This window comes from Amblyraja radiata, chromosome 18, assembly GCF_010909765.2.
Source record: "Amblyraja radiata isolate CabotCenter1 chromosome 18, sAmbRad1.1.pri, whole genome shotgun sequence".
Taxonomy (NCBI): domain Eukaryota; kingdom Metazoa; phylum Chordata; class Chondrichthyes; order Rajiformes; family Rajidae; genus Amblyraja; species Amblyraja radiata.
In genome coordinates, this window is record NC_045973.1 from 14,555,443 (window position 1) to 14,569,732 (window position 14,290).

A 14,290-nucleotide genomic window follows, 5' to 3' on the forward strand; every position below is an offset into this window, starting at 1 on the left:
ACCCCACTTCAACCCAGATTGTAATCCGCAATATCTTGTAACGTTGTCCAATGGCCTCTTTCATTGATTTGTTCATCTTTGACAACATACATTCGCCACCGCACCAACAACGGCCAAACCTTCTCGCTAAATAACCCCAGCACTTTTTGTCTTTTTACAAACAAGTATCCTCAGTTCCTTATGTCTCTGCCTTCTCCACTAATCAGTTGGCCCAATCCTTAATATGATTATTGTAAATACATTGCCAGATTACTTTCCCAACCTACCTGATCTCCCGGTTGCTGGACACGTTAGTTCCCCCTCCCATTCTCACACTGACCTTTCTGTCCTGGGCCTCCTCCATTGTCAAAGTGAGGCCCAGCGCAAATTGGAGGAACAGCACCTCATATTTCGCTTGGGGATCTTACACCCCAGCAGTATGAACATTGACTTCTCCAACTTCAAGTAACACTTGCTTTCCCTCTCTCTCTTCCCAGTTCTCCAACCAGTCTTATTGTCTCCGACTGCATTCTATCCCTGTTTGCTTTGTTGTTACCTTATCCCAGCTAACAATGATCTACTTCAGCATTTTGTGACTATCTTTGATTTAAACCAGCAGCTGCATTTCCTTCATACACTTTCCCAAACTGTTGGCATGACCTCTGCCAAGTTCATGGCACAAATTCTCCTCACTCACAGACCCACATCTATCCTTCCAATTCCATTTCCACATCCCAAGGCTACTCTCTATAGCACCACTCCCAGTCTGACATTTGCACTATTTGAAATGGTAAATCAAACAATGGGCAAGTTATCAGGCTGCACATTCTCAACTGTAAGGGGCCTGTCCCACATGGGCCGTCACATACGCGACAGGCGGGTAGTGACGGTCGCGCAACGGTCCCGCGAGAGTCGCACTTGTCATCATGCGCCCGCAGAGCCGTCTGGAGCGCGTGACGTCATTTGAAGATGGACACAAAATGCAGGAGTAACTCAGCGGGACCGGCAGCATCTCTGGAGAGAAGCAATGGATGATTTTTCAGGTCGAGACCCTTCTTCAGTCTGAAAGAAGAGTCTTGACCCAAAACGTCACCCATTCCTTCTCTCCAGAGATGTTGTCGGTCCCGCTGAGTTACTCTGCATTTTGTGTTTATCTCCAATCATCTTGGCCCTGCTCTGGGAGTAGGAGTGCGGGCGGATCCGGTTCCGCAACGGCCGTGAGCCCCAGGCTGAGTTCGACAATCGTTTGCCTGCTTCTGCTGCTGTTGGAGGTGAGACGTTGCGTCGCACTAGGGTCTTGGGCCTGTCCCACTTTGGCCGTCAAGTCCACACTCCTCCACACCACTCTATGCGCCCGTATCCGCTACCCACGCGCTACCCACATGCTAGCAGGTCGCGTAAATGGCGAGCGGAAGACAGTCAAGTGGGACAGGCCCTTAATACTTGATAGCTTGAGTATTAGTGCACGGAAAGCTATTCATGGCCACCACAGATACATTTTCTATATTCTGATACATTGAACAAAATAGGAAAGGGTGTCATAATTCTGAGCAGATAGGGCAAAGTGTATATTTAAATGGACTACCTCAGTAACAATAACTCACTCTGTTAGCTATGGTAATGTCAGAAATATTTTTGCCTCTAACTTTAATAATTCACCAGAGAATCAATGGTGATACATTATTTAGGTATTTTTGGGATGTTGATATTAAACCCGTCAGTTACTACCATGACACTATTTCAAAGAGGAATTGAAGAGTTTGGACGAAACAAACTGGCTGCTTTGCTTCCTGCAACACAGGATACAAAAAAAATTGGTTGTCCAATGCTTTTCCGATGTCTTGATGTTGTGAAAAGGTGATATATAAATGCAAATTCCTGAGGAAACATTTTTTTTATCCTCAATACCGATTCCGCGCAATACAACATGAAAAATGCAGTTGATTTGTAATCAAGCCATTATGCCACATTTTCTACTTACTGAGTTGGTACATCAGCAAATAACCAATCAGAATGCCATTCGGTTTTGCTGGAGGCCCCCACAACAGAGTCACGGAGCTTTTGGCAAAATTCCCAATTCTCAGAAAAGCAGGCTGTTCTGGAACTGTCAAAACAAAGCAGAATCATTTACAATGTTGATGTTTGGTTCGAACACTACATGAAGAATTAAAACTTATTTCATATAATAAAGACCCTAATATTTTCAGAATTGACCGTCACTATATTAAGTAATTTTTAACCTTTTTCCTCATATGATTTGCAATTTTCTGTGTTATCTTGTCCCAAGACATTAAATTCTATGCATTACCTATAAATCAAATAGGAGGAGATAATTTATGTCGGAAAAACAGGCACACCTTCGCTGCTTCATAAATCATGCCATGAATATGGCCATTTTACATGAATTATCTGCACTGTTGCTTCCGCAAGATTATTTTGTGTTAATACAGTGAATCTGGCAATTTTATGGGACATAATAGGTACACTCATAATGAGATAGCAATTTTGATTTAATGTTGGTTGAGGTCACTGACAGTGTAGTGCAACTCACCGACGAATGGGAAGAATTGGAACTCAATTGAAACGCAAATTATTGGGAGTTTTGTGCCAATAAATGAATCAGTGTACCAATAAAGATATGCCTCATTAATTTTCCATACCTGTTCCAGTTCCTCCTGGACTAATATATTTTTAATAAACGGATGTCTTTTTTGCACTAACCAAAATGATTAGATATTAATTATTTAGAACAACAGATGCTCACACTACATGAAGTTCATACCAGAGTTTGGGACTGCTTTGAAAGGGAGAGGTCATCTGGAAAGTGCAGTCTTCATGGCCTGAGAGGAATAACCGTGGCCACTGGATTGCTTTATTTACAGTATGTGTTTTGAACTGTTCAGAAGATAGAAACTATATCGAGCGACTCTTGTGCTAAATTATGAAATATTTAGTGGCAAACACATGAAATCTCTCATTCTGAAATACAAAAAGGATCCTCACATATTACTTTTTGCAATCACTGGGAAATATAGTTTTATTCTTTTAATTGTGAGCAACATAATATAGGCTGCACATATTGGATAGAAAATTGGTGAAGCCAAACATTCAGACAGACCTGCCATCAAACAATTTGAATGCTTGAATATATCCAAGACAGTCAAGTGCAAAGTCGATAAAAAAAACTATTTTTTCACTTAAAAACGAAATGCTCAAAATAATAGCAAACACTAAAAATTAATTCAATTGTCCAAAAAATGCAAATTACCTGAAACTTACCTTTCTTCCTTGCAGCTGTTCTTAATCAGGGGCACATTCAGTGTGCAGATTTCCAGGCAAAATTGCTGGAAATCAGCAGGAGTTCCTGCTCCATCACTGGATTCCACAAGTCTAATGTCTGAGAGCAATGGACTTGATGGCGACACTAAGCTGAGCAGTGGTTTGTAACTTCCACTTTCGGAAGACCCAAATGTCCCGACAGGCTCTCTGCAATGCTGGCAATTGTGGAAAATTGACTCCTTTGTGATCCTAACTGCAAATACCCACAATCAGTAGTAGGAATTATGGAACTCCTTCAACAGTTTGTAACACTGGACTCAAGACTGAAGCAACTTCCCTCCCCCTTTCCACTGTTCCAGGTGCTCAAAGATAATCTGCTCCTTTTTAAATAAATACCTAATCTGTTACACCTGGGGTGTAATCTGTTAAACCTGGGGCCTCCTGGTGGACAGAGCTCCACGTTAGGTATCAAATGGGTTATGGATTGTCAACATACATGCATGGCAAGGGGCTTTCTAATCCCCCTTGGTGCCATTTGTGCTGCTGTAACTTCAATCATTAATCATGGTGATGCAGTTTGTGTGATCAATGGCTGGCCTGGACAAGGTTGAAGTTGCTTTCTGCCAGGACTGCCAAACAATTCTGCCCCCCTGGGTGCATATGACTTTTGGAAAGTTAGATGTCCCACAATGCACTCCAAAATTTAAAAGCACTGGCTATGCCCAACTCAAGATCTTCCCACGTAAACGTTGCTGCTTTCCTCATGATGCTACAACTAAGGAAGCAGTTGGATAACAGTAATGCATCATTGACTATTGAACACAGGGGATGTGAACACAGAGGATGAACATAGAGAGTTATTAAAAAGTCATATGCACTTATAACATTGCAGAAGGAAACTATTTGGTCCATTTTGTCAAGGGTGAGCGAAAGCTGCCAATTTTGGTGACGTCAGTAAACTTCTAATTTGTGGCTTACAGTGCAGTCCAAGATATTTATTTATTCCATAAAAGGGACCAAGTACCAAATGCTGCAGAACCTCTTTGCATATATATATTTTCTTTACAGTTGATTTCCTTCATTGTTTTTTTAAATATTGGATTTGAGGGCTACAGCAGTTGGTTTTCAATTCCCCAGAGTTACGTTTCCTTGATATTGTAGAGGGAAAATAACGTTGATTGCTTTAAAAAAAAAATACTCATGCCTTAGATCCACACACTGACTTCCTAATAGCGTGGATTCTTCAGATTTATGCAGCAAAGTCATTATGCAAGGAAGCTCATCAGTTCACCCCATTAACTCCTACACCTGTGGGCAACCCAATGCTCTGCAAAACCACACAGCCTTTTCACATTGATGCCAATTTTCCATTGGGAATTTTTTTTTGTAAACAAGTCATAAATACCATCGCTAAGGAAAGTTGTTTAGTTTATTTTCCCAATATCTCAAAGAAGAGGCAGCCAGTTCCAATTATAATAAAAGCTACAAGGACAAGATACAAATGCTAGATTTAATACCATACTCTAATGCAACATGGGAACCATATGAAGGGATTTTCACCCTATTAAAACAAAATCAACCTGGAAAAGGAACACATTTCACCTTTGGACATCAAAGTATAGACTGGGAAAACTTCTGTATCTGGATAGCCCTCAAATCTGCCATTTTTAAATTACAGTAGGAACGGACGTTTCATATGAATGAATGAATAAATAAAATATTGGGGCCAATTAGTTTTTCGGTTGTATATTAAATTAAATCTGGCAGAGCAGACTTGATGGGCCGAATAGCCTAATTCTGCTCCTTTGTCTTGTGGTCTAAATCAAGTATGTTTATGTTTGCAAAAGAAAAAGAAAACAAATTGAACAATATAAATAAGGCTTGTATTTTTCAATTTTTACTTTTGATGTAAATAAATATTTTAGGTGTATTTATTGCCATATTTATTTTGAAGTATTTTCCTTCAGGCAAATGCATCAAAATAAGGTTTTAGTAAGGAGTTGCAACTGCATTGACAATGACAACAAGCACATTCACAAAATTCATCACTAACACAAGCCTTTTAGTATACAAGGTTCTCATGACACCGTGCTTGAGTTTCCAAAGGAAGACAATAATGTGCCCACAAAGAAAGACAAATGATCAGCAGTCTCGGCAAGATATCACAACTTTGTGTTGTTGAGTTTAGGATATTGTTTGAAAAATGCATACTCAAAAGGAAAAGATTGGTTGACATTACAAAAAATTGTTAACGTTTTTATAGGTATATAATTTTTTAAGTAGGTCTTCGGAAGCTTTTTTTGGTTATAGATGGTACTCAATTGATAAATGTTCCATTTATGAATTCTCTCCATAACACCATTGACTATTTCAATTAAGTTGATCATTTCCTGACCATTGGCATTCACTGTACAAAATGTCTCCAATACAATTTCCCCAGCCTGTTCAACTTATGGGATTGTTTTCCAGAGTACATCTCTTTTGTAAATGAGGAATAGCTGTCTTGTCAGTTAAAAACAAAATAAAGCTTGTGGATATACACAAAGTCATATAACAAAGCCATATTATATTGTTAATGAAAATGTATTGAAAAAAAAGCTACGCATGCTGGAAATCTGATTGAGAAATATACATTCAACAGGTTAAGTGGCATCATGACCGATGTACTGAGTTTTTCCAATGTTTTCTGATAGTTTAGTTTATTATCGTCATGTGTACCGAGGTGCAGTGAAAAGCTTTTTGTTGCCTGCTATCCAGTCAAAGAAAAGACTACACAATCAGCCCATCCTCAGTGTTTTGATAAGGATAAAAGTTACAACATTTAGTGCAAGATAAATGCTGTACGAAGCTCCAAGAATTTTGCTTGTAAACTGTTCTTAAATAGTCTTCAATGCATTCTCCAAGATAATGCTGCTGTATCCAAGGAAGGACATGGTCTTCAGAATGAATGGGGGTCACACTTTTGGCAATCCTGCTGCTGGCCGAAGAACTGGGATGCTTCTTGCTACTTCTAAGATACTTGATTTTAACTACCAGGTTCTATTTGCAACGAGCTAAATCTGAAAGTTAATTTTAGAGGTTTCCTGTTTGCTGATGCAAAGTGATCGAATTTTGACTTTATGTACCCTTCATCACAACTGCTGATATAATGCTTGGAACCAAAGCCAAATTGATTGTAAACACCATAGTCTCCTTATCTTTACTTGATTCAGTCATAACATCAGGTCGATTCAAGCTGGCTGTGGCTGGCAATTCTAAAGGGAAAGCCTTGCATTCAGCCATTCCCAGGTGAGTGCTGGACCTGCGCAGACTTGTGGTGAGTTGATGAGCTGACACATCTATCAGTTTCCTCCATCACTGGTCCAAGTGGAGCAGACCAACAGAATGACTGGTTTTGTGCATTAAATCAGAAAATGGGTCTAAATGCATGAAGGTAATAAAGTTATTTTACTTCATATCATAGGATTCCTTAATCTTTAAAAGTTTTATTTTTAAACTTCTTTTAGTTTTAATTATTTAAAGCAATCTCAATAGTCATTAAATCTTTCTCAACATCAGGATAATTTGAAATTGTTATAAAGCTGTGACAATATTGACAGGTGGGGAGTCCAGGTTGCCTCACATCAAAGGTTAACTGGGGGTTTCCAAGGACCAGGCCTCTACTTTGCACTGCCTGAGGCCAATTACCTACTGCACCAGATGCTTCAGCCAGAAAGTTGGGGTAAGTCATTCCACATCCATCTTAGGTAATTGTGGGTGAAGAGAGACTACGGATGGCATGTCGGGCAGCAGATTGAATCCATCTTGAAAAGAAATGACAGAATAATGGTGCAGCTAATAGAGCTGCTGCATTAACCTTCAGCTGCCAGGGTTTAGTCCTGACCTGCACTACCTGTTGCCCTTGTGTTTAGCTTGATCATATTCATGGAGAGCATGATTTGACTGGATAGCACGCAATAAAAGCTTTTCACTGTATCTTAGTACACGTGGCAATAACAATAAACCACACCAAACCGAACCAAATCGCCAGCGTTGTCTATGTGGAGTTTGAACATTCTCCATATGACCATATGGATTCCCTCCCACATCTCAGAAACGTGCAGGTTGGCAGGTAAACTGGCCTCTGCAGATTTCCTCGAAATGTTTCGATGAGTGGCAGAATCTGACTGGGAGATGATAGAAATCTGGGGCGAATAAAATAGGCCACTGTCAATGCAAAAATGAGTGTTTGATGGTCAACATGGAACAGTTTCCATGCTGCCATTCCTATAACTCCATGAATTCCAGTTTGATAACAATTTAAAATTAAGGGGAACTGAACTCTTTAACACTGCCAGCTTTATTTGCTTGCGCGATGAATATACTTAGTAAGTCTGCTCATGTACAGAAATCAATTGGAATAAATCCTTAGTTTCAGTATGCAGTATTAGTGAGGGCACTATCATTCTCTTTTTTTTAACTAACTTCTGGAGTAGATTCCAAAACCTTTATTTAATCTCCTACTTTACATTACAAATGAAAGTAGAATGTTTAACAAGCACCCTCTAGGGACATCATTTATTCACCAATGTCCTAAATTTTATCTGATAATTTTTGCCTTTGCATGTGAAACAAGCAATTTGCAGTAAATAGTTCAGCAAGAAAAAAATATATGTAAGGGAGATGAATTTGGTTATGTAGTTAACTTCTATTTAACTATGATGGTAGAAATTCAAGTGCATACACATGTAATTCTTTGAAATGCATTGATTCATAAGAATTTGCTACATCTTTATGTTCAGTTAACTGCAATTGCTAATGGTGGAATATATTTGTTTACCTCCTTCTGGCGTTTTGAAAGTGATTAATTCACTTTGTGGCCCGTCACCCTTTCTGTTAAAGACCATCACAATCAGGCCGTATTCACTGTAAGGGTCCAAGCCAGGGACCATCCCTTGGCTGCGTTGTCCACTGAAAGTGAGGACTTGTTTTTCAGCATGTCTTTTTCTCCTCTCCAACAAACTTTTTATTTTCCAATACACAATCTGTTAAAGATGAAAAAAAAACTATTTACCTGTAAATTCTCAGTGTCAAACAAATACGACATAGCAAATGATGAGTTCCAAACATATTATGCAAACAAGATTTATGTGCCTATAATACATTTCACCACACTACATTGTTTGGACATATTTGTTCTTCACATTGACAATTTATTTTTGTGCATTATATACGTTATTTTTTTTCTGGCTGTTCATGTTAATATATTAATAAATAACAACAATTCCGATCACAAGAAAGGAATGACTATCATAAATGTCACATGATTAATGTGATTGCAAATTTTCAATCAAATTCATTTTCATGTATTTAAGAATAGTAATTGGCATTATTCTCTTAACAAGCTGAAATTACTTCTTACACAAAGAAACAATTCGAATTTTACTCTTCCTCTTGAGAATACCCACTTTTAAATAACTAAACAACCTTAACAAATTAAAGTATTTCATGGTTGCATTGATTTATTTAATTTCATTGATTTAAAGCAAAATAACTTCAGATTTGTACGCTTTGTCCCCCCAAAAAATGCTCACAATTGATGCAGATGAGTATAATGGTAATTAAATCATATTAAAGCACAGCCAGTTTTGTTCGTTTGTCTAGCTTCCAGCGTATGCTTTTTAAATGACAGCGGAAGATCAGCAAAATTGACGTGAGAGGAAACTTCAAACCATAACCCTTAAAATTAACAGATAAATTCTGCACCGTGCTATGATTCTGAAATTAAATAGAGCATTTTGAAAACACTCAGCAAACCTGGTTGCATCTTTGCAGAAGCTATCATGGTGACTGTTTTTCTCTTCACAAATGCTGCCTGACCTGCTGAGTATTTTCAGCATCCTCTGATTTATTCAGAATTTAGATTTAGTGATTTAAACTCCAATTTTCTCCCCAATTATAAGCTGGCTGATTTCAGTTGTGGCGATAATCCAATAAATATCATTTAGGCTGGAGTTACTCAGCGGGTCAGGCAGCATCCCTGGAGAAGATGGACAGGCGGTGTTTCGGGACAGGACCCTTCTTAAGAGTGAAGGGTTAGGTTTAGATTTTATTATTGTCACGTGTACCTAGGTACAGTAGAAAGCTATGAAAGTACATACTATGCAAGTAAATCTCTTAATTCTATACGTAATACAAACAAGCCAAACTCAAGTAAAATATCTGGAGAGCAAAGTAAAAGACACAAAGAGCAGAATATCTGGACATTTTTCAAAATGTTCTTCCTATATTTTGGAGAAACAAACATCCATACTGCCATCTGAAATGAAAGAGTGATTTCTTTCCTTGCTCTGTTGCCAATGGATTCTTATATTTATTTTCCTGTGCCAGTGATTTGTTGCACTCAATTCCATGGGATAAAATTAGATTCACATAAACTTCTGAAATTGAATGCTTCCTCCTCCTGTGCGTATAACCCTCAGGGTATTAACTCCACCACTCTAAACGTACATAGGCCTGGATGTTGTAGTAAGAATGATGAAGTCTTTACGATTCACAAAATTGAGAGGTTTCCAGTGCCTATACTGGGGTCTCAATGATGGATTCAACAATAAAATAAAGGGTATAAAATTCTGAATGCTTCTATTAGTTATCCACTAAACATATGAGAAACACATGATGCATTCAGTACATGATTTTTTTTAAGTGAAATTAGCCTTTCATAGTTCATAAGTACAAAGCTGTATTCCTTCAAATCTGTCGCTCCATTTTAATCTTGTTTTCTTTGTTTGTTGTGCATTGACCTTACGATGAATCCAATATTCTAATCCATACTCAAGGTAAAACAAAATGGATTCTGCCATCTGTCTGAAGCAATGTATTATTGCTAGTCCTGCTAACACAAGGCAGACAGTACTGTACTAAATAGAATCACCAAATTCGATTAGCAGCCCCTTAAATACCAGACACCATCCATGACTGCCATAACCATGATGAATGGTGGCAGTTGTTCTTAATTCACTGAAAGCAAAATCCGGGTCAGTATTCCTTACTGCATCTTAATCAATATTTATTTTAGTCTTTATGCCCTTTCGAGCAGCTTACATGAACATGAACGAAAATTAGAAAAATGCACATGCTGGAGATCTGAAGTAGAAACAGACAATGCTGGAAGCATTCAGCAGCCCAGGCAGCTTCTATGGAAACGCACCCTGAAGCCCAACATGAAGTTGCTGTCAGCGAGATGTGATGGTGATCATCGGCCCTTCACTGCAGGTGCAGAACCTGAGCCACGATCAGTGGAAATAAATGTAATCAGAAAATAAAGCAAAATTATTTTCTGGGAATACTGAATCTTTTGTTGAATACCAAATCTTTAGTTGATTAATAGATCTGTCTCATTATTCATAGATAGTCTGAAGCAATAATCCTTGCATTCAATTTGTGTTTTCTTTATCTCTTATTTACTTTCATTGTTCCAACAAACAGAGGCAGTTGCAACACGCGTTACAGAATAGTAAGTGTACTCATATGTGAGCCTTTTAATATTTAACGAGAGCATTATAGATTATTGATAAAGCTGTGGAGACACCAGTGACTCCAAGTGCTGTAATCTGGAGCAAAATACAAACTGCTGGAAGAATACATTGGATCAAGCAACATCTGTGGACGTAAAGAGATGGTCGATGTTTCCGGTCGAGACCCTGCTTCAGGGCCCTTAATGTTGATCATTTCTTTACCTTCACAGATGTTGCTTGAGCTGCTGAGTACGCCTGGGGTACATAAATGTTTAAAAACCTTATTTATTTATGCATATAAGTATTTAATCTTCAGGATTTTTTTTCCTTTGTAAGTTTGGTGGGTTCAGAGATCAGTTGAGTTCAATGTGGCGATCATATAGAGTTCCTTGTGCGAGAGTTCCTCTGTGATGTCACCAGGTCATGTTACAATGGAAGTGTTCAGTGTAGATAAACCCCCTTCAGAATTCAGTCTGGGGCACAGAAAAATCATTGAAGATTCCGGAAGGCTAGGTGCTGAGCATAAACGACATGTAAAGTAAAGTAGGCAGTAAATCTGTACAAAGTGTTGGAGTAACTCAGCAGGTCCAGTCTGAAGTAGGATCCCGACCCGAAATGTCAACCATCCTTTTTCTCCAGAGATGCTGTCTAACCCGCTGAGTTACTCCAGCACTTTGTGTCTATCTTTGGTATACCACAGCGTCTGCAGTTCTTTGTTTCTGCAATAAAGCTGCACGGTGGATGAGTTGAATGGATAGCACAATTTCAGAGGAAACATGTTTATTTAAATCCAGTTACCTGTAACATAGGTCCGTCAGACCAGGTTAAAAATCATGCTGTTCAGTTAATATTGAGTGTCACAGGTGCGCTGATGTAACTTGGGAGATATCTGCACCAGAAAACCATATTAGCTGTGAATGACTATCTCATTCAGTGAGAGTGTCAGGAGTTGAACTTTAAGCTGGCCGTTTAGAAGCCTAGGTCCAGACCGATGGACCCGACCCAAAATGTCACCTATTTGTTTTCTCCAGAGACGCTGCCCGTCCCGCTGAGTTACTCCAGCACTTTGTGTCTATTCCAGGTAGAGACATTTTTACTCTGTGTAAAAAGCCTCCTTTCAAATCCATAGCATTGTTTTCCTGGCAATATGGTAAAGAGTATATTGGTGGCAGCCACACCTATTGGAATGATTAAAAGTAGAATGGATAAGAGTCCATAGCTGGAGAAATGGAAAAAATGACCAATAGAGAAAGCAAACGCTTAGTGTTGGAGGAACTCAGTGTTCTCATACACTAGCTCTATGGTTCGTTAACACATTATGCAGTTATCGAGGTGCCAAATGCAGATTCAAATTTGCATGTAGTCTGGTTCAGTCTCTGATAATTGCCAGGGAGAACAACCTTTATGTTTAGAATTTTTTTTTTTGACATGGAGCTGGTTGGAGTTGGAGGCTACAGGACAGAGTTTGATGTATGTGGGTTCAACATCCGAGGACCAACTTGGAAGAAATGTAGATCACTCAGCACGATGTCAGGCAAGCAATGTGACAAATTGAAGAGTGCTGAGAGACTGATGGAGTTGGGGCAAATGTAGAAATGGGTGTCCTTCCTATACTTGTGAAGTTTGCACATCTTTACAAATATCAGATCAGAACGTAGATGAGAAATTTGTGGGAAGCTAGAGAGGAATCCTTACAGAACACAATTGATGACAATGCAGGAACTGATAGAGGTTGCATTGAAGTGGTGCTCTGGCTCTGACTATGACTAGATAGAAAATAATGGGACCAATTGGGTTAATATCATCCAAATGTTTGATGGAGGACATTGGCGTATATGATACAATGTTGCAGCAAATTGCATCATGTGTGGGTAATGTATTTGTGAATAAATGGCACAATACACAAATCAAGATGGTCTCTGCCTCACCAAATATTTCTATGAACGTAGTACATAATAGCCGTTGCTTGATCATTGATTTGCGATCTTCAGTTTTCTCTGATGGCTTCACCTTTTGCAGTATACATTCTCTTCAAGGTTTTTCACTGACTGGGGCTCAGTAATTCACATTCACTGCCTCAATGTGTTTCCTGCTACCTCTTTCCAATTGTTTATTTTGACTATTTGGACAAAAGAAGAGTGCTTGTTCTCCAAGAAAGAGAAAAATCAATTTCTCTGTCTCTCTTACGGTAGCTATTTCAGCTTAAAATTTAAAACAGGATGGAGTTGGAGGTATAATTTACATAGTAAAACTACTGACTCCATCCGAACAGGTGCAGAATTTTGCAATGCATTATTAAATAGCAAGAGAAAAACTGATAAGTCCTCGGGCTCAACCAAATGAATACATTTCATATAACGATTGATCTACTATTCAAAGTATTCTTGACTGTTCACAATATTCCCAATTGACTTAATACAAAGACTCCATTTTCAGATAATTGCATTGTGGTTGAAAGGATATCTGGAGGTAGAAGCATCACTGAAAGGGAAAGTTAAAGGGGAATAATTTTATTCAAAATGTGCAGTTCATAATTTATGCAGCAATACTCAACAATTTAACAAAACGTATTTTTTGGAAGCTATGCTGGGAAAATACCACTTCACGTTCTCAATACATACTAAGGTGAACTGAGATGAAGCCTTGGTTGAATATCTCATTTCAAGTCAGCGCCCAGAACAGACTAGACTTGATCAATGCTCCACTGCAGAATTTCACTGAGGTTATGTCTTGAAATGGGTGCAAAAAGGGATAATGCCAAGATTTCTTGTCACGGGTCAATGTGATGTTGCCAGCAAAATAAAGAGGAGGCAAACGTATCAGGTAGCTTCTTTAGCAGCACAAGGAAGTGTGCTTGCAACAAGGGAAAGTGCATTTTTCCCCGATTATATATCGGATGTGGTTTGTGCAACTTAGCAGGCTCTGTAGCAGGGGACTTCTTGCAGATAATCCTCTTCTCATAGGAAGTTACAAGACCACAGGGGTCCTTGTGTCAATGTATTTAGAGATAGAAGGGTTGTCTCTATGTTGACAGAGAAAATGGACAGGTGACATTTCAGGTCGGGATCAAGGATTCTTGTTGTCCACAGTAAATGCAGGCAATGGGAATAGTCACAAATAGGACATGAGGTTAGAGATACCAGATAACCCCTGGAGGAAAGTGATGAATGGAAGTATTGGGCTTACTCCAGGTAATATCACCATGGTAACCACGGGCTTTATTGGGAAAACTGACATTTAAGACGTGATCACTGGACTCCGGTCTTCGTGCAGGGACGGTGATGTGAGAAGTGTTCACTCCTGTGCCTTCTCATTTTGAGTTGGCCAAGAAGTGATAACTGAATGTCTGTACATTAGTGGAGATGCTGCACCCTATCTCCAAATGGCCATAAAAGAGTTGTTGTACAATGGAATAAGTAGTTTGTGGTCTACCCCTCAGGTCAATGGTCCTCCCTCTCCCTTGCAGAAGGCAACTAAATATTTCACTGTTGAGGATGAGCACAGACTTCTGTGATTTATTCTTTTGTTCCACTACA

The 14,290-nt window shown here is 38.9% G+C and overlaps 1 protein-coding gene across 6 annotated transcripts in view; it reads right to left on the reverse strand.

Moving 5' to 3' along the window:
* chl1 (cell adhesion molecule L1 like) overlaps positions 1-14,290 on the reverse strand; it is a 649,066-nt gene that overhangs the window by 111,427 nt on the left and 523,349 nt on the right. For all 6 annotated transcript variants that reach the window (XM_033036735.1, XM_033036736.1, XM_033036738.1 and 3 more), the window contains 2 exons: positions 8,078-8,282; positions 1,961-2,083 (listed from right to left, as the gene is read on the reverse strand). In XM_033036735.1, coding sequence (XP_032892626.1) covers positions 1,961-2,083; positions 8,078-8,282 — 328 coding nt within the window. The remainder of the gene's footprint in view (positions 1-1,960; positions 2,084-8,077; positions 8,283-14,290) is intronic.